At 37.2% G+C, this 25,777-nt stretch overlaps 5 protein-coding genes across 7 annotated transcripts; 3 read left to right on the top strand and 2 right to left on the bottom strand.

Annotated features, from left to right (window-relative positions):
- The first annotated feature begins 577 nt into the window (after positions 1-577).
- LOC111787705 (protein TOPLESS) lies at positions 578-7,938 on the top strand. The gene is made up of 26 exons (XM_023667734.2): positions 578-798; positions 1,292-1,419; positions 1,514-1,693; positions 1,807-1,920; positions 1,996-2,154; positions 2,326-2,503; positions 2,591-2,717; positions 2,845-2,954; positions 3,075-3,240; positions 3,323-3,432; positions 3,511-3,580; positions 3,660-3,733; positions 3,811-3,906; positions 3,996-4,091; positions 4,181-4,308; positions 4,432-4,666; positions 4,752-4,913; positions 5,006-5,104; positions 5,251-5,397; positions 5,485-5,595; positions 5,713-5,892; positions 5,973-6,101; positions 6,183-6,278; positions 6,518-6,706; positions 6,801-6,967; positions 7,417-7,938. Exons 2-26 carry the CDS (start codon positions 1,340-1,342, stop codon positions 7,628-7,630), a joined length of 3,417 nt encoding a protein of 1,138 aa, XP_023523502.1. The 5' UTR covers positions 578-798; positions 1,292-1,339; the 3' UTR covers positions 7,631-7,938.
- An 850-nt stretch (positions 7,939-8,788) lies between these two features.
- Positions 8,789-12,832, bottom strand: LOC111787706 (NADH dehydrogenase [ubiquinone] flavoprotein 2, mitochondrial). Its single transcript, XM_023667737.2, has 10 exons — positions 12,678-12,832; positions 12,567-12,599; positions 12,385-12,450; positions 11,585-11,701; positions 10,429-10,506; positions 10,202-10,307; positions 9,869-9,915; positions 9,381-9,458; positions 9,214-9,279; positions 8,789-9,092 (listed from the first exon to the last, which is right to left on the bottom strand). Exons 1-10 carry the CDS (start codon positions 12,732-12,734, stop codon positions 8,985-8,987), a joined length of 756 nt encoding a protein of 251 aa, XP_023523505.2. The 5' UTR covers positions 12,735-12,832; the 3' UTR covers positions 8,789-8,984.
- Positions 12,833-13,144: 312 nt separating this feature from the next.
- Positions 13,145-18,202, top strand: MMH-1 (MUTM homolog-1). Of its 2 annotated transcripts, none has more exons than XM_023667537.2 (10): positions 13,145-13,488; positions 13,985-14,036; positions 14,645-14,702; positions 14,912-14,980; positions 15,129-15,254; positions 15,535-15,585; positions 15,795-15,872; positions 16,017-16,116; positions 17,407-17,441; positions 17,548-18,202. In XM_023667537.2, the coding sequence occupies exons 1-10, from the start codon at positions 13,260-13,262 to the stop codon at positions 17,965-17,967; spliced, it is 1,218 nt and encodes a 405-aa protein (XP_023523305.2). In that variant the 5' UTR covers positions 13,145-13,259; the 3' UTR covers positions 17,968-18,202. The 2 variants fall into 2 exon arrangements, with proteins under 2 accessions (XP_023523305.2, XP_023523304.2); XM_023667536.2 differs by lacking the exon at positions 16,017-16,116 and adding an exon at positions 16,168-16,270.
- A 1,196-nt stretch (positions 18,203-19,398) lies between these two features.
- Positions 19,399-22,032, top strand: LOC111787541 (protein FAR1-RELATED SEQUENCE 6). 2 transcript variants are annotated; one of them, XM_023667534.2, is made up of 2 exons: positions 19,399-19,605; positions 19,755-22,032. In XM_023667534.2, exon 2 carries the CDS (start codon positions 19,889-19,891, stop codon positions 21,896-21,898), a length of 2,010 nt encoding a protein of 669 aa, XP_023523302.2. In that variant the 5' UTR covers positions 19,399-19,605; positions 19,755-19,888; the 3' UTR covers positions 21,899-22,032. The 2 variants fall into 2 exon arrangements, with proteins under 2 accessions (XP_023523302.2, XP_023523303.2); XM_023667535.2 differs by having other exon boundaries at positions 19,401-19,991; positions 20,074-22,032.
- Positions 22,033-22,122: 90 nt separating this feature from the next.
- On the bottom strand, positions 22,123-25,237 carry LOC111787543 (zinc finger BED domain-containing protein DAYSLEEPER). The gene is made up of 2 exons (XM_023667540.2): positions 24,977-25,237; positions 22,123-24,427 (listed from the first exon to the last, which is right to left on the bottom strand). The coding sequence occupies exons 1-2, from the start codon at positions 25,021-25,023 to the stop codon at positions 22,381-22,383; spliced, it is 2,094 nt and encodes a 697-aa protein (XP_023523308.2). The 5' UTR covers positions 25,024-25,237; the 3' UTR covers positions 22,123-22,380.
- Positions 25,238-25,777: the final 540 nt, after the last annotated feature.

The following is a 25,777-nucleotide window of genomic DNA, read 5'->3' on the forward strand; positions in this document are numbered from 1 at the left end:
CGTGTTGGTCTATTACACACCTGATCATATCCATGTTATTAATGAGAAGCAGAAAATCACGATTTATTATCGTTGGGTTAAAAACTGTATCTTGAATTTGTTTTTAATTTTTTTTTAGTTCAACAAATTACCAAAAATATATATTTGTTTTCTTAGAAAATGAAAAATAAGTTTTCGGATATAATTATTTTATTTAAAAGGATACAATGGTAATTAGGAGTTATAAGAATATTTAGGGTAATAAAACAAAAATCATCTGAAAGATTTACAGATCATTTTGAAGATTTAGCCAATAATTTTCCCGAGGTGAATAAATAACTGTTTTTTTTAATTTATTTACTCAGCTTACAGATTCCGCGCTGATGAACTCGACAAAATCAAGCCGGCTAAGCGGGGCCCACCCAATCTGCACTTATCACGCATCGTGACTGTAGTTATAACTTGATAGGTTATGTATATTTTAATATTTTCTTATTTTATCCGCAGATAAGTAAGTGTGCTTATCATCTGCTTTAGCTGTCTCCTGGTCCCTATATAAAATCACCATTTCTGCAAGTTCATGTATGTTTCTTGAGAGAGAGAGAGAGAGAGATAAAGCTTGGGAGAGAGAAAAGAAGAAGGAAGAAAGAAAGAAAGAAGAGAAGAGAAGAGAAGAGAGAGTGAAAGTCTTCATTCTAGAGAGAGAAAGAAGAGAGAGAAAACTTCTCTAAGCTCTCTCTCTCTGTTTCTGAGTTTTGTGTATTTCTTTTTCGTTGTCTGAACTAACCCTTCTATGTTCGTTCTCGTTTTGTTTTCAAGGTATGAAGAAATCTCTCTTTCTCTCTCTCTCTCTCTCTCTCCAATTCTCTCTCTATCTTGCTATTTCTCTCTCTGTGTTCGTCGAATCTATTAGCTTTTTCTTGGTTCTGGATTTATAATTTTTGTTCCCTTTTCTTTTTTATGCTTCACCTGTTAACCATCCTTTCTCTCTCCATTATTTGCTCTTTTGCATCTTCGATTCCTGTAGGGTTTAAAGCCGCTTTCCTTCTCTGTTTATAGAAAACCCTAAAATTATTTTTCCTTTTCGACCAATTTCCGTCGCACCAATATGCCTCTCACCTATTTCTTCTCGTAATTTATCCCTTCGATTTTGTTTCTATTGGTTACTTGTTGAAGGTAATTTTTGGCAGCGTGTTCTGATTTTTCCGTTCTGACGAGAATTTTTTTTTTTCACTGCCCCGCTTTTCCTGTTCGATTCTTTAGGTATTTTGCTCGATCTCTAACTTTTCTCTCTTTGAATTTCATTTTCCAGATCTAGCGGTCTTTTCTGCCATTACTGTTAAAAACGGAGGCGGTTGTGATGTCGTCCCTCAGCAGGGAGCTGGTGTTCTTGATTTTACAGTTTCTCGATGAGGAAAAATTTAAGGAGACAGTTCACAAGTGGGATATTTTAGTTTTTTTCTTTTTTCTGGATTAATTTTTCAGTATTTTGTGCTTGAATTTGCAGTATTAATTGCTTTATTTTCCAAAATAGGCTTGAGCAGGAATCTGGGTTTTTCTTCAATATGAAATACTTTGAAGACGAGGTTCATAATGGGAACTGGGACGAAGTTGAGAGATACCTCTCTGGTTTTACGAAAGTAGATGATAATCGCTATTCAATGAAAATATTTTTTGAGATTAGGAAGCAGAAATATCTTGAGGCATTGGACAAGTAAGCTCACATTTTCCATTTTCTCGGTTTTCTGTGGCTATAAATTTGAAGTTTCATCTCCTGGGTTCCCTTTTAGTAAGATTGTTTCAATTTTTTTTTCTCAATTGTATCAGGCATGACCGCTCCAAGGCAGTAGATATTTTAGTAAAGGATTTAAAAGTTTTTTCCACGTTTAACGAAGAACTTTTCAAGGAGATTACTCAGCTATTGACGCTGGAGAATTTTAGGTATGGCATTACATTAACAGGATATGATTTTTGCCGAAGAGCTAGTTGGTAATGTAATGCATTGCCTCATTATAGGGAAAATGAACAATTGTCGAAGTATGGCGATACGAAGTCTGCTCGGGCTATTATGTTGGTTGAGTTGAAGAAGCTTATTGAAGCAAATCCTTTGTTCCGTGATAAATTGCAGTTTCCTCACCTTAAGAACTCAAGATTGCGTACTCTTATTAATCAAAGGTGATTTATTGGCACTCTTGATTCTTTTTTCATGTAGTGTACTCCTTCCTTCAATGCATGCGGCCTTTGCTTCACCGTGATTTAGTTTCTTGTTCAATAGACTCAAAATTCCTAATCATTTGTATTTAATGAATTTAATGTTGAAACATTTAATCAATCTGTAAATTGCAGCTTAAATTGGCAGCATCAACTTTGTAAAAACCCTAGACCAAATCCAGATATTAAAACCCTTTTTGTGGATCATTCCTGTGGACAACCAAATGGTGCTCGGGCTCCTTCTCCTGCGAACAATCCGCTTCTTGGATCCTTACCCAAACCTGGAGGTTTTCCTCCTCTTGGTGCTCATGGGGTGGGTTATCTGTTGTAATTGGTAATCTCATTGTCTTTATTCAAGTAATTAAACATGCTCCTTAAAGAATTGTGTTTTTCTGTTCAGCCTTTTCAGCCTACAGCAGCACCAGTTCCAGCACCGCTTGCTGGTTGGATGTCCAACCCTTCAGCCGTTACTCATCCTGCAGTCTCTAGTGGAGGTGCCATTGGTCTTGGTGCTCCATCTATGCCGGGTAAGTTACGTTCCCATGCATTTAGGTGCCACGTGGTTATTATCTTATCATGCTGATATAAGCTACTCTAATGGCCATGTGTAATTGAAGTTTTTTTTTTTAATATATATTTTTATTTCTTTGATAGCTGCTTTGAAACATCCACGGACTCCACCAAATAACCCTTCTGTAGACTATCCTTCTGCGGAATCTGAAATTGTTTCTAAAAGGCCAAAGCCTATGGGGATGTCTGATGAGGTAAAATCTGTTTTGCCTTTATTTTGTACACGCACATGATTTTAGTCCAAATCCAGGCATGTCACACCTGTGCTCAGCTTATTGTTTTGTTCTTACTGCCTCTTTTGTCATATAATGAAGGTAAACCTACCAGTTAATGTTCTGCCAGTATCATTTGCTGGTCATGGTCATGCACAGGCTTTTAATGCACCAGATGATTTGCCGAAGAATGTTATGCGGACACTGAATCAAGGGTCATCTCCAATGAGCATGGATTTTCATCCGGTCCAACAAACTCTGCTTCTAGGTATATTTAGATTTATTTTGTATCGACATTTTGTTTTAAATTACCAATAGAATTATGTCTCTGAAGAAAAATCTCTTTTCAGTTGGCACAAATGTGGGTGAAATAGGGTTGTGGGAAGTTGGATCTAGGGAGCGACTTGTTTCGAGGAGTTTTAAAGTCTGGGATCTCAATGCATGTTCAATGCCTTTACAGGTATTCCTTGTATACTAATGTTGCAGGCTAAATCTTATCACGATTAGTTTAATTTTACTTTATCTTGATGATTTCCAGGCAGCTCTACTTAAAGAGCCTGATGTATCGGTAAATCGTGTTATTTGGAGTCCTGATGGTTCATTATTTGGTAAGATTGTATGTTTCCTTGGAAATATTATGTTATTGAAGTGAGCATTGGTCGTTGAATGAGTGCCGATTTTGTATAGGTGTTGCCTATTCAAGGCACATTGTTCAAATATACTCCTATCACGGTGGTGATGACCTGCGACAGCACCTGGAGGTGAGTATGATTAAGAGTGTTGTATGTATTGTGTACTCTTCCCGTCTTGTAGTATGACACTGAAGTTTGTGGATCAGATTGATGCTCATGTCGGTGGAGTTAATGATCTAGCATTCTCCAATCCCAATAAACAACTTTGTGTCATAACATGCGGGGATGACAAGACCATTAAGGTAGGTTATTTCTTACTTATTTGGGTCATTTAAGGAAGGGAAAAGAGCTTCCATTTGTTGACATTTCTTTTCTCTTTGGATGTTGTTAGGTCTGGGATGCTGCCAATGGTGCAAGACAATTTACATTTGAAGGCCACGAGGCTCCTGTCTACTCTGTTTGTCCTCACTACAAGGAAAGTATTCAGGTTTGCCCTTGATGCAACCCGAGTTTTTGCGAGGCTGCTTGATGCTTATTCTGCCTAACCTGTTGCATATTTGTTTTTGTTTCTCTTAGTTCATCTTTTCAACAGCACTGGATGGAAAGATAAAGGCATGGCTATATGATAATATGGGCTCACGAGTTGACTATGATGCTCCTGGACGTTGGTGCACAACCATGGCTTACAGTGCAGATGGTACGAGGTATGGAATACTTGCTCAGCTGTTTTGGGAATGCTCAGACTTGGCTATTTTTTGTGCATGGTAAATAATTTTACAGCATTTTTATTTCTATCTCACTTCAATTGTTTTGTTGGGGGGTTTTAGGCTCTTCTCATGTGGGACAAGTAAAGATGGAGAGTCTTATATTGTTGAGTGGAATGAGAGTGAAGGAGCTGTTAAGAGAACTTACCAAGGGTTCCGCAAGCGGTCTCTGGGTGTGGTACAATTCGATACAACTAAAAATCGGTTTTTGGCTGCTGGTGATGATTTCTCCATTAAATTTTGGGACATGGACAATGTTCAACTTTTAACGACTGTAGATGCTGACGGAGGGCTCCCAGTAAGTTTTCATGCTAGTGAACTGAGAAGTTAAATACTTATGGTTGACATTTGCTTATTCCGGTTCATTCCCTATAATATCAAAGGCAAGTCCACGCATCCGCTTTAACAAGGATGGCACCCTTTTAGCTGTTTCTGGCAATGAGAATGGAATTAAAATCTTGGCGAATCTGGATGGAATCCGGCTACTACGAACATTTGAAAATCTTTCATATGATGCATCTAGAACGTCAGAAGCTGGGACAAAGGTAGCTTTATTTAGATGTTTAATGAATGAACTCTTCACCATTTTGTTAATTCTTCTTCTAAATATCTAATTAACTTTTATTTAATTTTTCAGCCTGCAATAAATCCAATTTCAGCTGCTGCAGCTGTGGCAGCAGCAGCAGCTGGTAGCGCCGCAGATAGAGGTGCTTCTGTCGTCAGTATGGCTGGAGTGGTTGGTGTTGCTTAATAGAAAATTAATGTTTTTAGTAGAAGCTTGTTTATTTTTATGTCCCCTTGCATGCCTGGATAAATTATGAAACAACGAATTCATACTTTTTTCCCCTGATTCATTTAACTTCAAGCATATAAATCTTCCAGGCTGGGGATACCCGAAGTTTGGGGGACGTGAAACCTAGAATTACTGAAGATTCCAATGACAAGTCAAAGATTTGGAAGCTCACTGAAATTAACGAATCATCTCATTGTAGATCCTTGAGGCTGCCTGAGAATCTAAGAGTAAACAAGGTTAGTCCTAAGATTTTGAGCTCTTAAGATTTCTTGGAATGCTTTGTTCTTCCTTCTCTGACAATACCGTGTTCTTGATTTACTTAGATATCTAGGTTGATCTACACAAATTCTGGAAGTGCAATCTTGGCATTGGCATCAAATGCTATTCACCTGCTATGGAAATGGACGCGAAGTGAGCGTAATTCAACTGGCAAGGTATCGGAAAATATTATTTAGTTTTCTGTCTGATATCTGGTTCTGTAGCCCTTTTAGTTAGATGTCCGAATTAATTTCCATTGTATCTACAATAATGAACACTTTTCTATTTTGAAGGCAACTGCAAATGTTTTGCCTCAATTATGGCAACCGTCGAGTGGCATTCTAATGACCAACGATGTTGCTGACACTGGTTCTGAAGAGGCTGTTCCCTGCTTTGCTTTATCCAAAAATGATTCTTACGTCATGTCAGCTTCTGGTGGAAAGATTTCCCTCTTTAATATGATGACATTTAAGGTAACATATAATGCTCTTCAGTTGGTCATTGCGATTATCTGGCGATAGGTTATACCTATCTCAACCTCTTTGCAACGCAGACAATGACAACTTTCATGCCGCCACCACCTGCCGCCACATTCCTTGCTTTTCACCCACAAGATAACAATATAATTGCCATTGGCATGGATGATTCCACAATTCAAATTTATAATGTCCGTGTGGATGAGGTATAATACCTTCAAGAACCACCTTTTCTCTAATTAAACCTTGTGGAAATTGTTATGTTATCAAATCATTTGTTGATTCAGGTTAAGAGCAAGCTTAAAGGTCACTCTAAAAGAATAACTGGCTTGGCCTTCTCTCACTTACTGAATGTGCTAGTTTCATCCGGAGCCGACGCACAGGTATTTGCTTAAACCATCTTGTGTAGGTTTTGTGGATTGCTTTTTGCTGTATGGTTTCACTGTGTTCAGATATGTAGCAATCTAATTATGTGGCCTATTGCACTTTGACTAAAGACAGACGCAGTGAAATTGTACTTGTAGTTCGAGCTTTGCCATTTATCTCAACTTTTTACTGAATATCGAAGAGTTCAACAAATTCCTACCTTTGAACCACCTATTTTTATTTGTTGCTTATACAGCTTTGTGTGTGGAGCTCTGATGGGTGGGAGAAGCAGAAAACACGATCCTTGCAACTTCCAAGTGGGAGGCCATTGTCATCACAGTCAGACACTCGTGTACAGTTTCATCAGGACCAGATACACTTTCTGGTTGTGCACGAGACTCAGATTGCAATATATGAGACTACCAAACTTGAGTGTGTAAAGCAGGTCTTTCTTTTACCCCCTCTTCCTGTTCGTTCATCAGTGTTTTGTATTTGAAGCAATGCCTTACCCACTTCTCCTTTGTTCATTCTCATTTTAGTGGACGCCGCGGGAATCTGGTGCACCAATCTCTCACGCAACATTCTCTTGTGACAGTCAAATGATATATGCCAGCTTCTTGGATGGAACTGTCTGTGTGTTTACTGTTGCTACTCTCAGATTACGTTGTCGAATTAGTCCTTCAGCTTATCTTCCTGCTAGTGTGAGGTATTTCTCTCATGCTACTTTGTAGTTTAGGCACACATAAGTTGTTGAATCTTTTTGCGGTAATGAGCTCTTGGAATGTGCATGATAACTCAATCTGTTAGATGGTTTATTCTCAGTCACCCATTGGTTATGTTGAATATGGATTGATCGAAATCAGTTGCTGTATTTTTATTTTATGTTCCAAAAAACATCGGATGAGTAAAAAGTAAACAATTAACGTGATACTGCTTTTCAGTTCACCCTAGCTAATGCTTGATTTGAATGAAAAGTATGACATGATGTTAGCTTCAGTTAATACATGATGTGAACTCGGTGCTTGGTTATATACTCGAAACAATATTGGTTGTCATTTTCATGTTCCAGAAATGGAAAAGAGCATGACTTTGTATTCAAATTTTGAACTCATTATCTCCATTTCTCTTACATTTCACCTAACACGTCCTTTTCAGCAATGCTTCTGTTCAACCACTAGTGATTGCAGCACATCCCCAAGAAGCAAACCAATTTGCTTTAGGGCTGTCAGATGGTGGGGTTCACGTCTTCGAACCTCTCGAATCAGAAGGGAAATGGGGGGTGCCTCCGCCCGTTGAAAACGGATCAGCATCAAGTGTGCCAACGACTCCATCAGTCGGAGCTTCAGGTTCAGATCAAGCCCCAAGATGATCGAGCAGCTAGCACGAGTGCTTTTACATGCTTGGTTGCTGGCCCTCCAACTTTAGGTATACTTCAGATTTTAACTGGTTGACCCTTTTTTTTCTTCTCCCTGAACATTTGTTAGCCATGTTTGTATTTTGTCATATTTTTTTTGGTTTTAAGGTTGATATTTCATTTCCCCAGTTTGTTGTTCATGATATGTAGTTTTTTACTCAAGGAAACAGCAAAAGATGTAGATTTATCTTCTTTCCTCAGATTCTGTGTAAGTTAACATTCTGCAGGAGTATTACTAATAGTCAAATGACCTTACTCATGAATCTCTTCTCAATTTTCTTCTCTCTTCCTTTCAACTATATTGTTGTTATTTTATTATCTTCCATTTTTTACCTTATGCTAGTGCTGTTCATAGATTTGATCCAGGATCGAATTGTTTGAGCTCCATATTTGCTCAACTTAGATAGATCCAAACCATAAAATTTAAGATCTATTTAGAAAATTCTCTTAAATATAAATATTTTGTTCTTATTTGTACAATTATTTTGAAATGGCTCATTTAGTTAAAATGTTATATATCCACTGGCTTAGCCTTTTGGGTTGAAATCATGGAGGAAGATTCTTAATGAACTACAAAAGCAGAGAATTTGGTGAATAATATTGAGACAACTCGGTCGTGGAATCTAACTGTGTCCAATTGGTAAACTTGTCACTGACAAGTAAAAGCAACTGATATGGACTTTAAAAAAGGTTCCTTTCTGGGTTCAATTCTTGAATCTTCCTCTACCATCTCTCAATAAAATCCATTGCTGTGAGGCTGATTGTGATGATTTTGGATGCTCTGAACCACTTGAAAAGAGGAATTAAGGTCAATACAGAAGAAATATGAAAGACTGTGATCTTACCACCCACTGGCTTTAAAAGGTTCATTGACCTATGAACTTGAGAAATATTTCTCAATTATTCATTTAGAGATTTCTTGTTTTCTCAATTATTCATTGGTTTTGATTTTAAGTTTAGAAAAAATTTATGAGTAATATACTAAGATATTAAATATATATATATTTTTTAATGTTAACACACTTTGAACAGGAAAAGTAACACAATTACATGATGAGGTCATTGCTCAAGTCGTCTGTAGCTTGTACAAAAGTTCAAAAAGCTTAGACAACAGAACAAGAAGGCATTGTGTTATTGAAAAAATCCATCGGAATCCATTCCGGGAGTAAAGTAGAATCATTATTTTTTCTGATGGGGGTGGGCAGCAGTTCAGAATTTGAAGAAATAATTATAACCAACAATCTACCAAAGCTTGATGATTGACTACATCCCAGATTTGAATTATTGGAGAAAGTACATGGAGGCGTTTTTAGCAAGCGTCGAGGTCTCGGCATGGAGGCGGTTTTGGGTCGCCTAGCAAGGTTGTGTTTCCTCCTTCTGGTCCGCACCTTATGCGACCTGGGTTTTGTGTTCCGTGCTGAAATATGGGGCAGAGATGTTGCATGTTAAATGAAGCAGCATTGTGGAGAAAATTACATAAACTAAATCGTTGAACTAGAACAGGTACTGGATGATAGCCAGCTAGTTGATTATCTTACCGGTGGTTTCTCCCCTCTTCTCAACATCTCTACTATCTCAACGACCCGTTTGGGAGTGACATCTTCCTGAAAATGGAAAATACACATAAATTCATGAGAATACTTGTGTTTTGAGTACAGACAGTCCATTTTACTTGGTTGAATGAAAAATATTATGCTGCACCCACATAGTAATTGTATGAGTATCCTTCAGATCCATTAGAGTAATCGGCGACTGTAATCATTGGGGCGTTAACACAACATCCCTACAGACAATTAGCAGATATCAGATCAATATCTTCGTAGGTAACTCGGACAACTTAGAGCCATACTTCAAAAGAGAATATAGAAAGAGGTTGAAAGAAGAATGACAAAAATCCAGGAACTTATCTAGACAACTTGACCAGCATTACGTGGAGAAATAGAAGTAAACACAATATAAGGCCAATGATTAATAAACTCAAAAGCAGTTCGGGCAAACGACCTCGTTTTTCACTCAAACGAGACATAAATTAACAAGGGGATGAACTATAGCCAAATTACTCGAGCAGGGCTAGCAGTGAGACAGAGCTAGACTCCAATAAGCTATGCTATGCTATTATATAAGAAAAAACCGTAAAGAAGGTCAAGGTTGAATCCAAAAAAATAGAATGAGAGAAGAAAGAAGAAAGCTCACCATGCATTCCATTTCTCCAACAGAGAACAGACCATCCTTTGTTACTTCTGCACATCACAAATATTATGGGCTTATCTTCAAATGTATAAGTTTTAATAGAACGTAAAATAATACAAATTTGAAAAACTATATGCATACAGTATGGTTTAAACTTTCATTACTGTTGTAAACGTTTTGTGGCAGAATTTATATTGTTGATTGTACAAGATCAAATGTTGTGAGCATAAATGTACCACCTAAACATTAATAACTTGATTAAGTTAAACTCTTAAATTTTTAATCACTTGAAATAATTGTCCCATCTTTCCATGAATACTGCTGCATGACACTTACCGTTGCGTTTCACTCCCAAGTGTTTCAATAAAGCATCTTCAATTTCTCGAGAGCCACGAATCATACATGGAGTAGTGCCACAAACTAATAAGTGATACTTGCCCACCTGACAATCAATTGATGAAGTTCAGCAGGAGAGCTGAGTTGCACAATTCTACAGTAGAAATATCAGAAATCCAAAATGAAAATATTGGAGAAACAATATGGACCTATTCATTCTCTCTCACCTTGGCTCGATTGAACATTGAATAAAATGTTGCAACCTCATATACACGGACAGGAGCAACCTCAATAACCTTAGCAACCTGTGTCAATCATTTTACAACAAAATATTGACATAACATCCATCAAAACCAAAGACATACACTTTAAAACAACTATCAACCAAATTATGCTGCAAGACTTATATTCAACTCATAATCAATAATAAAATAAAAATCATTGGAAATCTAGAAAGTGCATACTTTTGTGATTAAGTATTACAAGAATTGAAGGGCTTTCCCTTTTATTACGAGTTTCTCAAATATTGGAAAGCAAATGAATTGTGCATAGCTGATGCACTTGACAAATTTAAATACAGAAACGCTAGCAAGGTTGTTATCTACGAATTTGGAGAGTATAAATCTCCTGTGTAAAAGATCATCTAATTTAAGTTCTTAGGCTGATTTTCTTTAGAAGAAGCTTCCAGTTTCTTATGGCTTGTTTTCTTCCTAAGGATGCTCTTGTTTTGGGCTATTGCAGCTGAGGCAATCATTTTGGGGCCATGGTTTGTGCACAATCATAGATTAAATATTTTTAAGGATTAGCTAAGCAGCTGGGAAAAGTAGTTCAATTTAGCCAAGATCGAGGATTTCTTTTTCTAATTCACCATCATTAATTGAGGTGCATTAAAATACCTCGCTTAAAATGTGTCTGTTTGTATTCTCTTTTCACTCCTTATTGGAGGTTGCCTCTTTTGAATATTTTTGTTCCTTTCAGTATATCAATAAAAAGTTCAATTGAAAGGGATTAAGTATCCTCCAATAGAAGGTAAACAGAACCTAAGTGGAAAAAGGGTTCCTTGGGAGCCGCTATATTTGAGATAGTATTTGTAGGGACAGTATGCACAATTTGACTATCTCTGGAAGTGCAGTAAGCAAAGCATATCCATCTACTGTTTTTTTCTTGTTGAATAAAAAGCTAGTTGTAATTTCAGTTGGAAGGCTTGAAATTTCCTCCAACAGAAGGTAAGCAGGACCAAGGAGGAAAAAAAGAGTTCCTTGGGAGCTATATAGAAGATAGATTTTGTTAGAATAAATTCCCCCCCAACATGAAATGTAAGAGTTTCACATTACTGACACAACATGAAATGTACGAGTTTCTTGAAAGCATAGAGCAACATACTGCATTCATTGCAGAAACAGGAAGCCATCCTCCATGCTGCTGTTGTGCAAGATCTAACAAAGGAATGACTGCAGATTGCTTATAGTTGGAGGGATAGTGGGACATTATCTCTGCAACCTGTATATGAATATAATCAACTAAACCATAAAATTGAAAAACACTCCAGCATACATCAGTAGGAATGGATGTAAGACGAAACCAAACATGGCAACGTGCAATGATATTAAACCCTCCAAAAAATCTATCTCTACAAAGAGACTTAAGCTTCCACCCATTACAAAGGAAGAATATTGAATATTCAAAATGTAGGAGCACAAAGATAAAGCAAGTGTCCACCCATTTCCAATGACGATGAGGATTTTAATACTGAACCCACGATAATAGTTAACATATCAGGATTTCGGGGGAAAAGACTTTCAAAATTATCTATCAAGTATGTTGTGACATCACGTATATTGGGCATTATTTTGGTTAAATCCTCAGCAACATTCCAAGCATCAAAAACCGAAGAATAAGTGCACTGGTATGCATCATCTAGCCATGCATCTAAAAACAACAAATCGTAGCAGATGGTTACTTCTCCCAAAACAAGTATTATCTATCCCTTAAGAGCTGTTGGATCAAGTTAACAGAATATTCTCCTTTTCTTTTTTCTTTCAATGAAAGTATCCTGACAAGCAAATACAGAAGAATATCGATCTGGAAGCCATCCAGATTTCCTAGATAACTAAAAGCTAACTCCCATTTCGGAACTAAAACGCCAGAAATTCCAAAATTCAGAGAGCATTCGAAGCACCAACCTTTTTTTTGTTGGGCTCGGAGAATTCCCATGGCAGATCAGGATTGTTATCCGGGGTATCAATATGCTGCAACACATTAAATTCCCACTCGTTAGACCGACAAAAAGTGGGCATTTCATTAAATTCACGCAACACAACAGATTAAAATAAAAAATTAGAAGAAAAAACAGTCGCGAACTCACATAGTTAAGGGCAGTGGAGAAGCATCGCGAAGTCTGCAACAGACATAAACACAAATTAGAAAAGGCAATCGGGGAATGGAAGAGAGAGTATAAAATAAAGCGAAAGAACACCTGACGGAAACTTTGACGGATTCCAGCTAGACGATTGGCAGCCAGACGACCTAGCATTTTCGATCAGAGACGAGTTAAAGGGCTGGAAGTTGAACTCGAATCCGGCTAGGAGGGAGAGAGAGAGAGAGGCCGGGGAGAAGAAGCAGCTTATTACTGGCCTGTGCCCGCCACGGTGAAAGAGATATCGAGAGAAGTGGGCCGATTAAACGATACAAATTTAGAATCTTACCTCGGCCCAATGACCCAATTTTGATATTGGGCCACATAATTGCTTAGGCCCAGCTCTCTTTGTTTTATTTTATTTTATTTTACATATAATAAAATGATATTATTAAACCCCAAACGCCTAATATAAAGAGGACAAAAAAAAAAAAAAAAAAAAAGATAATTTAAAATTGTGTAAGGGTAATATTGTAATTTGAACAATTTAACTCAATAAAAATTATATTTTTTTTATTGTAAGCAGTAAAACGTCAGCCGAGCTGTACTACTTTCCCCTCGGAAAAGCATCGTCCTCCATCCGCAACACCAGCAAGAGAAAAGCGCGCCAAAGCTTCTTATCTGCTTTCCAACCACCGCACGATGCCGGAGTTACCTGAGGTGGAGGCGGCGAGGAGGGCTATTGAAGAGCATTGTGTCGGGAAAGTCATCAAGAAGGCCTTGATAGCTGACGATTCGAAGGTCATCGACGGCATATCGCCCTCTGACTTCGAGGCTTCGCTCTTAGGCAAAACCATCCTCTCCGCCCATCGCAAGGGCAAACACATGTGGCTCCGCCTCGATTCTCCCCCTTTCCCTACATTTCACTTCGGTACTGCTCCCTCTTTATATCCTTGATTCTTTTGAGGTGCATGTGGTATTTTGAAGTAACGTTTGATCTCCTGCTATTGAAAATTGATTGTTTTGCCTCATTTCTCGTGGAACTGTTTGGGTGAAAACTAAGGGAATCTTGGATTTTGTTGGTTTCATGTGAATAATGAATGTAAGGGGAATTTACGAAATTCATGCTGTATTTGGAATTATGCGAGTGTGATTAGTTGCTTCAACTATTTAAATTTTGGCATTATTGTTAGTGGTGCTTTTGGTTCTTCTCTAGTTTCCAAATTCATGATGCCACTGTGAGCCTCATTATTTTCCAAATTTTAGCATTATTTTGTTTCATTTGTATGTTGATTTTAGGTTGACATTCTGTTATATTTCTCTTGTTGATTGGGTCATTCTCTTCCTAATAGTTCTTTATGATGCTCATTCTTTTACCCATTTAGACTTCCTATGGTCTCATTCATTTTCGTGTTGGTTTCCTCCAGGGATGGCGGGTGCCATATACATCAAGGGCGTAGCTGTCACGAACTATAAAAGGTCAGCCTGATTAGAATAAATTTGTGGTTCATGCACTGTGCAATTACAGCTAAATAAAAAGTTACTCTGTTGGGAGGGATCAAATTTCTTGTTTCAAGATTTTAATTTGGTGATTCTGCATGCTGAAAGCTCATATAAATAACCAAAAACGAGCGTAAATAATGGAAATATATAAAACTGATGACTGTAATTAGTTAGACTCATAGTAACTACCTTGAGTGATACGAGTGGACTAGATAGAGAGCAAATTTGTACTAATTTCAAGTATATTTTGTTGCATACATCATTTACAACCATTGATGTCTTGGAAAGGATTTTTCATATCAGCATACTGAACAGTGTATTGACAACACAATTGCCTAATCTAGTTGATACAGTTTTCCCTGTAGTCGTGAAATGCAGACTGAAATTGTAGATTTGACTGCTTGTAGCCTTGTTCGATTGTCTAGGTTTTTTGGTCGCATATTTTCTAAACATGATTTAGACTGCTCTAATTATGCAATCACATCCTTACAAATATATCAATGTGCTTTTGTCATTAATTACAAGGATCTTTCAAAAGAGTAGTTTCTGACTGATTTTCGATTAACAAATGGTGATACATACAGGTCTGTGGTTAATGAAGATGATGAGTGGCCTTCCAAGTACTCAAAGTTCTTTGTTGAGGTAAGATCATGTGTTTTCCTAACTAGTAAAAGGTTGCTAACTAATTGTCTGCGAGCCTTTGTATACTGAAGGGCTCATTTGTTTTATATATATTTACCTTCTACTTCAAATTTATTTATGATACTTATGATCACACAACAGATTAAATTTTCTTCAGTTCTTTCTACTTTATGTCATTACAACATAATCCCGGAATTCTCCTTCTGCAGCTTGACGATGGTGTAGACCTATCCTTCACAGACAAAAGGCGGTTTGCAAAAGTCTGCCTGCTGAAAGATGTACCTCAATATGACTTGTGAATCACCTTTATTTCATGGATTCTTTTAAGATCTGGTTATTTTAGTAATGAATCGCCGCTAAGTTCATACATTCTTTCAATAGATGGACATTCTTATCAGCTTCTCTAACAATTTTGGTTTTTTACAGCCAGCTTCAGTGCCCCCTATATCTAAGCTTGGCCCAGATGCTCTTTTAGAGCCTATGGCACTGGATGACTTTATTGAATCCTTGGGCAAGAAGAAACTGGCTATTAAGACTCTATTGCTTGATCAGGTAAAAATTTCTACAAATTTCTCAGTAATCTACTTTCACAAAGCATAGTTTTTAGATTTAGTTGAAGCTGTGTCCATGCCCTGAGGTTCAACAATAGGATTGCGTTGTTTTGTAATGGTTCAGTGTTCGATCATTTTGGTATTAGATTAAAGAACTGGCTCTGTGAAGTTGCAGTATCCCAGAGTGTTATAAACCGCAATGTTACGCAAGATTAGAAATGAAAATTTATTTTCTTAGTTTTAAAATGATGATTCTTATTAGTCTTTGTCTAACTTCGCAGAGCTATATTTCGGGCATTGGCAATTGGGTTGCAGATGAAGTGCTATATCAAGTAAGTTCACCTTATTTTGTTAGCCTGAAATAAAATGTGATCAAAATCATAGGAATGCCCGGTGAGGTTTATTTCATGGTGTTACTCTGCGTGTGAAAATATGGATACCGTTCTCTTTTCAATTCCATTTCTAGAGATTACTTTTGGGGCTTTAGATGAGGAGTGAGGACTAATCAGCTAAAAACATCTATTTAAAAATTTTCTCTCAGGCGAGAATTCATCCAAATCAAAGTGCTGCTACCCTATCCAAAGAAAGTTGTGCAGCTTTGCACAAGAGCATACAAGAGGTACGGCTTTGCTCTTTTCTCTCCCCCATCCAAATCGTCCCCAAACCTTGCTGCCCTACTTGGAGTTAAGGCATGCTGCACTCTGTTGAGTTTTTTTAGTAAAACATTCAGTCTTCATGGAAAGTATGGAGGAACCACCTGTAGGTCCTTAAACGAGCAGTTGATGTTGATGCTGAGTCCAACAACTTTCCTGAAGAATGGTTGTTTCATTTTCGGTGGGGGAAAAAGCCTGGGAAGGTCAATGGTAAGCCTAGTTAGATATTTGATCATTTTGATGAAGCAACTGTTTTCACAGGTAATTGAAAAAGCGCTTGAAGTTGGAGCAGATAGTAGTCGGTTTCCTAATAATTGGATGTTCCATTCACGCGAAAAGAAGCCTGGCAAGGCTTTTGTTGATGGTTGGCTCTTTATTTCTTGTACACATGAGTTTCATGATTTCTAGTGTTCTGAAATTATTTAGACATGAATTTGTTCAGATTCAATTAATCTCTGTTTGATTAAAAGAAAAATATAAACATCATGTACACTTTTTTTCGTGAAGGGAAGTTTGTACTGCTTTTATTTGACCATTTCAGGCTTTTGTTAGGTGCCCAAACAACGAAAACACAAGATACTAATATTTTGCGGTACCAAAGTGAAACTACTTTCGAGAGGGCTATCTCTCTTTCAAGTCCCAGAATGGACAATCCCACTAAGAATGATCCACTAAGGTCCCTAACGCTCCTTATTTAGTACCCAGACACTGCAAACTAATTACTACTATGCCCTTACATACCCTCCTAATCTCCCCCCATAAACCTCATACTAGTACTCTCACTGATTTCTACGCATGGTAAGTTAGTACATGTTTGAATGATAAGGAACTCCAATCTTTGTTTGAGCACACTCCACAGAGAGAGTAAGAGAAGCGAAAATCAAAATATGCAAGATTTGTTGGCTAAAGAAACAATAAACAAAAAATAGTTCACAACCTACAATTCCTTTGATCTTCTGCAACGAATAAAAGAGTAGTGATTGATCAATAACTGATAGGAAGTGATTTCTTGGATTTTGATTTTTCCCGAGAATCTCATGTTACGTAGTAGAAAGATTCGATGAGCAGTCCAAGTTGTGGTATTCTTGGACTGCTTCCTCTGGCATGTAACATAAATTTGCTTTTGGTAGAGGAGTCTTTGATTCATCCGCCGGTTAGAAAAAAGGGCTGGTTTTGTGAATAGTTGGCCTATGTGCTTTGTTACAGGGTCTTTGGGGTAAGAGGAACCATAACATTTTTAGGGGAATGAAGCATTCTAGGAAGGAAGTTTGATCATTTGTTAGGCTCCATTCCTTCTTTTGGCTTCGGTGGGTAAGAACTTGTGTAATTATCCAGTAGGTATTTATATGGCTCAATTGGAGTCATTTTCTTTAATTTGGCTCCTTTTGTGTTGGTTTTTTTATGTCCCTGTCTTCTTAAGCTTGGTTTCAATTAAAAAAATATTGCCTTCGGTATTGTTTTTGTTATTATCTCAAACATGTCTGCCGTATATTGTGGCAGGTAAGGAAATCCATTTCATCACTACAGGCGGCAGGGTATGTTGCACTAGAACATGAAAACTAATCTGGCACTTATGTCCCGCATTATTACATACATCATTTAAAGGCCTCATATGATGAATATATTCTTCTCCTGTCTTAGACATCGGCCTTCGTACCTGAGTTGCAAAAGCTTACTGGAGCTGAACTGAAAAATCAAAATTCAAAGAGAAAAATCAACGAAGGCAAAAAAATGAATGATGAGGGTGTTGGTGAACTAGTGAGCAAGACAAAGAAAACTGCAGATACAACAGATACAAAGACAAAGTCAAAGCCTAAGGGTCCCTCTAAGAAGCCTTCAACCAAAAGAAAATCCAAAATCAATGAGGACGATGGCTCTGATGAAGAAGCTGAAAACGATGATGCCAGTGATGATGAAGACAACATTCATGACATTGGAAAGACGAAAGCGGGAAAGAGGACGAACGTTGGGCGAATGCACGATGCTTCTGAATCGGAGAAGCCTTCGAAGCAAACAGTTCCTAGCAGTCGAAGTGGTAAGCAGAGGAAGAAAGCAAAGTAAGTTCATGTCCTTATTACCATATGTAGTGTTTTTTTTTGTTGATAATTATGAGAACATATGCCTGCAGTTGGAACTTGCCTTCTTGTCATGACTGTTAATCCTAGCCGTAGATGTGGGCATGGCTTTTGTATCATCTGTTCTGTTCCCATCATTTTGAAGAATGTTGATAAGATTAGGAAAAGGCAAATTTATCATTCTACTTGGTTCAGCCCATTTCCTAAATGTTTTTAGTTCATTCATCTCTCAAAGTATATTTGCTACTATTTTATTCCTTACGTTTTGGTCGATTTTTAAACATATTAAGTTAAGTTTCTTTTGTTGGAGAGGAGATCGGAGCATTCCATATAAAGGTGTTGAAACCTCTCCCTAATAGACGCGTTTTAAAACTGTGAGGCTGACGATGATACGTAACGGGGTAAAGTGGACAATGATCTTCTAGTGGTGGGTTTGAATTGTTATAAATGACATCAGAGCGACACTGGGCGGTGTATGTCAGTGTGGACACGAAGCCCCCAAGGGGGTGGATTGTGAGATCTCACATCGGTTGGAGAGAGGGACGAAATATTCCTTATAAGGGGTGAAAACCTCTTCCTACCAGACGTGTTTTAAAATCGTGAGACTAACAGTGATATGTAACGGGTCAAAGCTAGCGGTATAATGGTGAATAAGGATTAATATTAATAAACTATATTTAAAAAAATCAAAATAGTGTTTATTAGAATTAAACAGATAAAATAATGTTTTTAATAATGCTTTTGAAAGCAAATTTTACAAACAACAAAAATAATATAATTTAAAAAATATTAATACATAAAGAATTAAATAGAAAAAAATTAAACTAAATTACAAAAACGAGTTAAAAACATATTATTTAGCCAAAAGAATAAGACCTAATACCTAATACCTGTGTTTCAACCAGGAAACACGTAGACGACATGTCGTTCTTACAGGAAAAATCCTAAAAAGGTGACGACCCAAGCCCAATTCCAAGCCCTGTGAGTGCCTTCAGGGGAAAGGCCGATGTATCAGACTTTGACGTAACGAAGCTGTACACATACAATTATTTCAAGTGGAAACGAAGCTTAGATCAATTTTAGGTGTAGAGTTGCATACAGTTATTTCAATCATATTAGTGATCAAATTTCTTTTAGTTCAACGCATGTTTAAGAACGGGTTATGTACTAAATAGATCAAATTTTCGTTTACCAATCAAATTTGTAATTTAACTCGAAGATATAAATACATGCTATAAAATTATTAAGCCTTATATTTTGGGTTTCATTCTATTTGAACATTAAATCTTAATATTGGTTCGTGTACCCGAAATTAATTAAATAATAATATTTTTTTCAAGAAGAAAAATACGCAATGTTTGCATATATCTAAAATTGATTAAAAAAAATAGAAAAAGAATTTTGTAGCGAAGGTGGAGCCGTATTTTGTAATGAAAAGGGTAATTTTGCAGTTTCTCTGAAAATAACTATATGAAACTGTGGCGTCAAAATTACAGAGGAACAAGAACAAGAACAAGAAGAAGAAGAAGAAGAAGAAGAAGAAGAAGAAGTAACAATGGCGCTACGAAGACGAGTTACGGCTGTGGAGAAGCCAACAGATAGGCAACGAGTTCGCTCCTCAAAAGTAAGGCGCTTTCTAGGTTTCTTTTTCTTTGGCTGAGTCGATGGAATCGATGAATTACACTTTCAATCTCGTGGTATTTTACACTTTTTTTTTCCCCTTTTACTCTTCTTATCGAAATGAAATTCAACTAAGCTGCGATTTGGATATAGAAGCCGAAATCCGGATCGGAGCTTCCGAAATTCTGTGGATCCATACCTAACGACGAATGATTCCAGAAATTGGAGTTTGTTCTTCTGAATCCTTTTCTTTACGTAGAAATAGTTGATTGTTTCATCTCGAGTAGATGGATGGAGTTTCTCTCAACACTGATCCTGTGGGCGATGAGGAAGCAGATTATTTTGAGATCGAAGGGGATTCTGTACTTGCAGATTATGTTGATCAAACTGGTATGTTTCAAGGAGAAAATCCCCTTCCTCCTGCTTTGGGTATGGAGTTTGAGTCTTATGAGGATGTGTACTACTTTTACAGTTGCTATGCAAAAGAACAGGGATTCGGAGTCCGAGTTAGTAACACTTGGTATAGGAAGAGTAAGGAAAGGTACAGAGGAAAACTTAGCTGTAGCAGTGCAGGTTTCAAGAAGAAGAGTGAAGCGAACCGACCGAGACCAGAAACAAGAACTGGCTGCCCTGCTATGATAAAATTTAGGTTGATGGACACCAGAAGGTGGAGAATAATTGAAGTTGAGCTTGATCACAATCACTTAATCAACCCAACTAGTGGAAAGTTTTATAAATCTCATAAGAACTTGGGTGTTGGAACCAAAAGATTGTTGCAGTTAGATAGTGCTGAAGAAGTGCAAAAAGTTAGACTATTTCGAACGGTTGTAGTTGATGCTGATCACAATGGATTCTTGGATGTTGATGAAGGAGGAGAATTTGGAAATAGTGTTGATGATTCCAATCAATTGAAATTTAACGAAGGTGATGCTGTAGCTGTTGAAGATTTTTTATGTCAAGCACAACTGACAGATTCAAATTTTTTCTATGTTGTGGATCTCAATGAGAAAGGATCTCTGATGAATTTGTTTTGGGTTTCTTCAAGGTCGAAGGCTGCGTATAATTATTTTGGTGATGTTGTGTACATTGACACATCATGTTTAGCAAACAAATATGAAGTCCCATTGGTTTCAATTATTGGAATAAACCATCATGGGCAGTCTGTCTTATTTGGTTGTGGTTTACTTGCCATGGAGGCAGCAGAATCATATATATGGTTGTTTAGAGCATGGCTTACCTCTATTCTAGGACGACCTCCACAAGTTATCATTGCAGATCAATGTGTAGCGCTGCAAATTGCTCTTGCTGATGTCTTTCCCAGAGCTTCTCATTGCATTTCTTTATCTGATATTATGAGAAAAGTTCCACAGAAGCTAGGAAGCCTGCTCGAATACGAAGAAATCGAAACTGCAATCTGTAAAGCAGTTTACCACTCCTCAAAGCCAGAACAATTTGAGGCAGTCTGGGAGGGTATGATCCAGCAGCATATGCTTGGAGATCATAAATGGCTCCAAGCGATTTACGAGGATCGGAGACGGTGGGTTCCAGTTTTCGTGAAGGATGTGTTCTTGGCTGGAGTGTTGTCAATACAATCCAGTGATACAGTTTCATGTTTCTTTCAAGAATATTTGGGTGTGCATACTTCTTTAAGAGAATTCCTTGCGAAGTATGATCGAGCTTTACAATCACGTTATCAGCTTGAAGCTTTGGCTGATGCAGATTCAAAAAGTTCGAGTTTCATGCTTAGATCAAGATGCTATTTTGAACTGCAGATTAGTAAATTGTATACCAATGAGATACTTAAAAAGTTCGAGAGGGAGGTGGAGGGAATGTATTCTTGTTTTAGCACCAGAAAGTTGAATGCTGAGGGGTCACTAGTGACATATATTGTGAAGGAACATGTAGAAATGGAGGGAAGTAGGAGGGATGCAAGAGACTTTGAAGTTTTATATAATGAATCTGAGATGGAGGTCCAGTGCAATTGTGGCCTCTTCAACTCCAAAGGATATTTATGCAGACATACATTATCCGTTCTTAACCAGAACGGTATCGAGGAAATCCCGCCTCAGTATATCCTTCCACGATGGAGAAAAGACGTGAAAAGAAGCTACGTTCTCGATTATAGTTGCAGGGGTATTGATATTAACAGCCAAATTCACAGGTATGACAACTTATACAGATCCATTGTGCAAGTCATTGAAGAAGGGAGAAAATCGAAAGAGCGATACGATATCGCAATACAGGGAATCAATGATATACTGAGCAAGCTTCGTCTTGGAACAAATCCTTCCAGTTAGTTTGGAGATGTAAGCTATGGAAATGGGGGAGAGACATTAGAGCAGAGAACTGTACTTTGGGACTGGTTTTGTTTTTGTCCATATACTTTTAAATATTCAAATTGAATATCTATATGAACCGTAGTATTATTTCATGGTCATAATTTTTATTTTTTTTAGAGGAAGTTTAAACTTTGGATCATTTGATAAAAGAATATATATGTCCAAACTAGGTAGACAAGATAAGATTTGAAAGCTATTTTATTACTATTCATTAGTTGTAGAAGAATAAAATATCTATTCCATTTCAAAAATCTTCCACAGGCTGTGCAACATAGAAGCCATATGTTGCAAGTGATGTGAGGCTATATGAACAAAAAAAAGAAAAAAAAAAAAAATTATATATATGAAAGTAAATCAGAAAGTAAGGATGCTACTCAATTCCTGTTAATCCCAAAAAATCATTTATCTAAATAAAAAATCTAAATCTAAACTCCAAGAACCTAAATCTCCCTTTTCACAATGGCATCAGACATCTCAGTAGATGGGGATGGGGATAGTAATGATCCATACCGTAACCAATCTCTGGTGCAAATGAGGGCCTCAAGTATTGCCGGTGGCAAGGACCTTCGATAGCTATCAATTCTTTGGATTTCAGTGTCAAAAACTGAGTCATGAGGAACGGTCGACACAGGCATGGACAATATATCATAGGCCATTTTCGACAGCGTAGGATACCGATATCTGTTTAGTCTCCACCAACTCAAAACGTCGAACTCTTGTGATTTGGGAAATAACTCCTCCTCCAAATAACGATCTAACTCCGATTTTGTTTGCTCGTTTTCAGAGATCTCAGAAATATATACATCAAAATCTGAGAGCCCATCACCTGTTGTAAGATATATTTCTCCCTGATGTTCTTCCTGATGTGTCTCGTTTAAGGAGATATCGATATTCCCGTCTTCTCCAAAGGACTCTGATAGAGTAAGTGTTTCCATGGTGTACTGGAGGAAAAGATCACGGAGACCATAGTCAACAATCCTGGTCCAATCCTCTTCATTCTGAACAAACACTTTGGAGAAGATAAATTTAACAAGCTTCAATTTGTACCTTGGATCCATCACCACTGCCATTGCTAAAACTAAGCAACTATCGTTCCAATATTTATCAAACTTATCTTTCAAAGGCTTTGTCATGTCACGAACAAGTGGATCCTGGCTCATGCTTGCATTAGTAAGCTCTGTTTGAATTTTTGATACTTCTGGGAAGAACACATTTGCAGTTGGATAACAGGGTGAAGTTAAGATGTTAGCCACATCGAAAAAGTACTTCAAATATGTGCAAAGAGTTTCTGCAACCTTCCAATCATCTGTTGATATACTTAGTTCATTACTAGGATCAGATTCATTACTAGGATCAGATTCTTCCAAGTACGAAAAGACTTCTTTCAACTCACAGGCTGCTGTCAACATATGAAACGTTGTGTCCCATTTGGTTTGATTATCAATTGAAAGCTCCTTAGTACAGGGTACTTGAAGTTGGCCCTTCAACTCAAGGAACTTCTCCTCTCGGACAAAGGAGGTTTTCACATACTTCACGCTTTCACGAATCTTCCATACAACTTCACTCATTGACGACAGTGCACTCTGTGCAAGCTGACAAAGAACCTGAGCTAAGCAATTTCCTAACAATAACTGACCATTAAGGAAATTTGGGTCATTAGCAACTAAGAACGTTCTAAAATTCCTAGCAAGGGTATCGCTTAAAAAGGACTGATCAACTGTGAAGGCAAAGACGCGTCCATCCAATCGCCAATTAGATATGCAAGTGAGGACGGCCAGATTTAGAGCATCATCCTTAAGAGAGGGTATTCTAACAACATTTAGCATCAGACAATGTGAGTTCCAATTATTGTCAATGAAATGTCCTTTCAAGAAGACATAGCAAGTGGTGTCACTCGAAATCCAAACATCTAATGATAAACTTATTCGACTGGGAATTCCACACACAAAATTCAAGAGGCTTTCTTTTTCTCTAAGGTATATGGATGTACATTCTTCTTGTACTGTGGCGTAGCTCATCATGTTGAACTGGGGTTGAAGGCTTCGGACAAAATCAATAAAACCCGCCTGCTCTACCATGTCAAGTGGATACTCATGCATAATAATCATTATGGCAATATCATGGTTACAGCGATTCTGATCAAAGGGAATACTCACAAATGTAGGAGTTGCTCTATAGCGTTTTCTAGGTGGATTGGCAGCATTCCCATTAGTGAAGGTTGTAGGAGAACTATTAGACTGATTTCGCTCACGGCTTACAGGGCAAATTCCCAAAGCAATGTGACGCTTTAAATGGCTGGTGCCTGCTAACTTTGAACCGGTAATGTAAGCAAAAGATTTATTGCACTGGTTACAATAGGCTCTGATACATCCATCTTCAACCGTTTGAACAGTGAAATAATCCCAAACAATAGATTTCTTCCTTCTACGCTTATTTGGCTTGTCAACAAGTGTTAAAGGAAGATCCGGTGTCATCGAAGTTGTAACACTGCAAGAAAAACAAAAAGTTTACACTAAAAATTCATCATACACAACGTTCTTTATAACTTATCCTCTGTAAACATGCATACGTATGCCACAATTTAGACGTACAAATTCACTCTAGATTATAAAAAGAAGTAAAAACCCCAATGCACATAATGCAACAGCAATCAGAAGAAAGAAAGAAATAAAGAAAGAAAAACAGATAAGAACCCCAGCCAACCAGTGCCCTGATTTTAATCACCCAATTCCAGGAAACAAATTCGAACTTTTTCCTGTTTTCTCTAAGCCCAAAACACGAAAGTCCATCCCACGAACATAGTCGATGTCAAGCAACAAAGACTGTATAATAATTAACCGAACTCGAAGACTCACAGTCACAAATTTCAATGCAAGCACCAACTCCGATGACTCGACAAAACGCCGATAAACCCCAAACAGAGAAAACAACAAAACCAAACCTCCCCGAAAAACTTCGTTGAATCAATTCTAAAAAAAAAAGCGGCAAACAAGAAAAAGAAAGAAAGAAAGAAAGAAAGAAAGAAAGAAAACATACCAAGACTGATGAATTTGGCTATCAATTTCCCCGTCATGCAACTCCATCACAGAAAACCAGAAAAGAACTTCGGTTTGCTGTGTTCTTCCAGGCTTGGAAAAAGTTAGAAAAATACGAAGTTACAGAGAGTTTGAAAAGTTGGCGCAACGTCTGTCGAAGACGAAGCAGTCTAATGGGCTTTTGCGGTTCAATGTTCAGAGCTTCATAAACCCTAAAGTGGACCAAAGGAAACAGAGGATTAAACAAAAAGAAAGGAAAGAAGGAACTAGGGCGAATTGGACCGGACGTGGGCTATTTATAGGTTTATTTCAAAGACTAAATCTCTGTGGTCAAGTTTTTAGCCCACCTCCAATTATTTAATCTCAACCGTCCATTTTTTCCTTTTTTTTTTGTTCTGAATTTAAAGATTATAGGAGCTTTAGTAAAGTATTAGGTTAAAGTATTAAAAAAAAAATATCTTCCAATTTTTTATTTGTACAAATCTTAAAATTTTAAAATATTTCAAAAATATTTAAAATAAAAATTTGTTAGAATATTAAATTGATAGCAGATACACTACACTATGTCTGGGAATATTTAGATTTAATTTAATAATAGAGATCTCGTCAATATATATATTATAATACACAGAGATTATAAATATAATATTGTATTAAATAAAAAAAAATCTCAATTAATCACTTTAAATTTTTTTTTTTTTTAGGATTTGCAATTTTCACAAGAACAAGAAAGGCATCACAAACTATTTGAAGCTTCCAAATAAACCTAATGGAAGAAATAATAAGATCGTTTGGGAAGAAA

Source organism: Cucurbita pepo, chromosome 2, assembly GCF_057944985.1.
Source record: "Cucurbita pepo subsp. pepo isolate OVF chromosome 2, ASM5794498v1, whole genome shotgun sequence".
Taxonomy (NCBI): Eukaryota; Viridiplantae; Streptophyta; class Magnoliopsida; order Cucurbitales; family Cucurbitaceae; genus Cucurbita; species Cucurbita pepo.

What these genes read in the sequence shown, in the direction of transcription:
- LOC111787705 (XM_023667734.2), top strand. Translation starts at nt 1,340, where the DNA reads ATGTCGTCCCTCAGCAGGGAGCTGGTGTTCTTGATTTTACAGTTTCTC. An exon ending in TCGTCAGTATGGCTGGAGTG is followed by an intron (nt 5,105 to 5,250) that starts GTTGGTGTTGCT and finishes TAAATCTTCCAG; the next exon opens with GCTGGGGATACCCGAAGTTT. An exon ending in ATAATGTCCGTGTGGATGAG is followed by an intron (nt 6,102 to 6,182) that starts GTATAATACCTT and finishes TTGTTGATTCAG; the next exon opens with GTTAAGAGCAAGCTTAAAGG.
- LOC111787706 (XM_023667737.2), bottom strand. Translation starts at nt 12,734, where the DNA reads ATGCTAGGTCGTCTGGCTGCCAATCGTCTAGCTGGAATCCGTCAAAGT. An exon ending in TCTCCACTGCCCTTAACTAT is followed by an intron (nt 12,451 to 12,566) that starts GTGAGTTCGCGA and finishes AATGTGTTGCAG; the next exon opens with CATATTGATACCCCGGATAA. An exon ending in CAATGTTCAATCGAGCCAAG is followed by an intron (nt 10,308 to 10,428) that starts GTGAGAGAGAAT and finishes ATTGATTGTCAG; the next exon opens with GTGGGCAAGTATCACTTATT.
- MMH-1 (XM_023667536.2), top strand. Translation starts at nt 13,260, where the DNA reads ATGCCGGAGTTACCTGAGGTGGAGGCGGCGAGGAGGGCTATTGAAGAG. An exon ending in ACTCAAAGTTCTTTGTTGAG is followed by an intron (nt 14,703 to 14,911) that starts GTAAGATCATGT and finishes CTCCTTCTGCAG; the next exon opens with CTTGACGATGGTGTAGACCT. An exon ending in TGCACAAGAGCATACAAGAG is followed by an intron (nt 15,873 to 16,167) that starts GTACGGCTTTGC and finishes CTGTTTTCACAG; the next exon opens with GTAATTGAAAAAGCGCTTGA.
- LOC111787541 (XM_023667534.2), top strand. Translation starts at nt 19,889, where the DNA reads ATGGATGGAGTTTCTCTCAACACTGATCCTGTGGGCGATGAGGAAGCA.
- LOC111787543 (XM_023667540.2), bottom strand. Translation starts at nt 25,023, where the DNA reads ATGGAGTTGCATGACGGGGAAATTGATAGCCAAATTCATCAGTCTTG. An exon ending in AGCCAAATTCATCAGTCTTG is followed by an intron (nt 24,428 to 24,976) that starts GTATGTTTTCTT and finishes TTTTTCTTGCAG; the next exon opens with TGTTACAACTTCGATGACAC.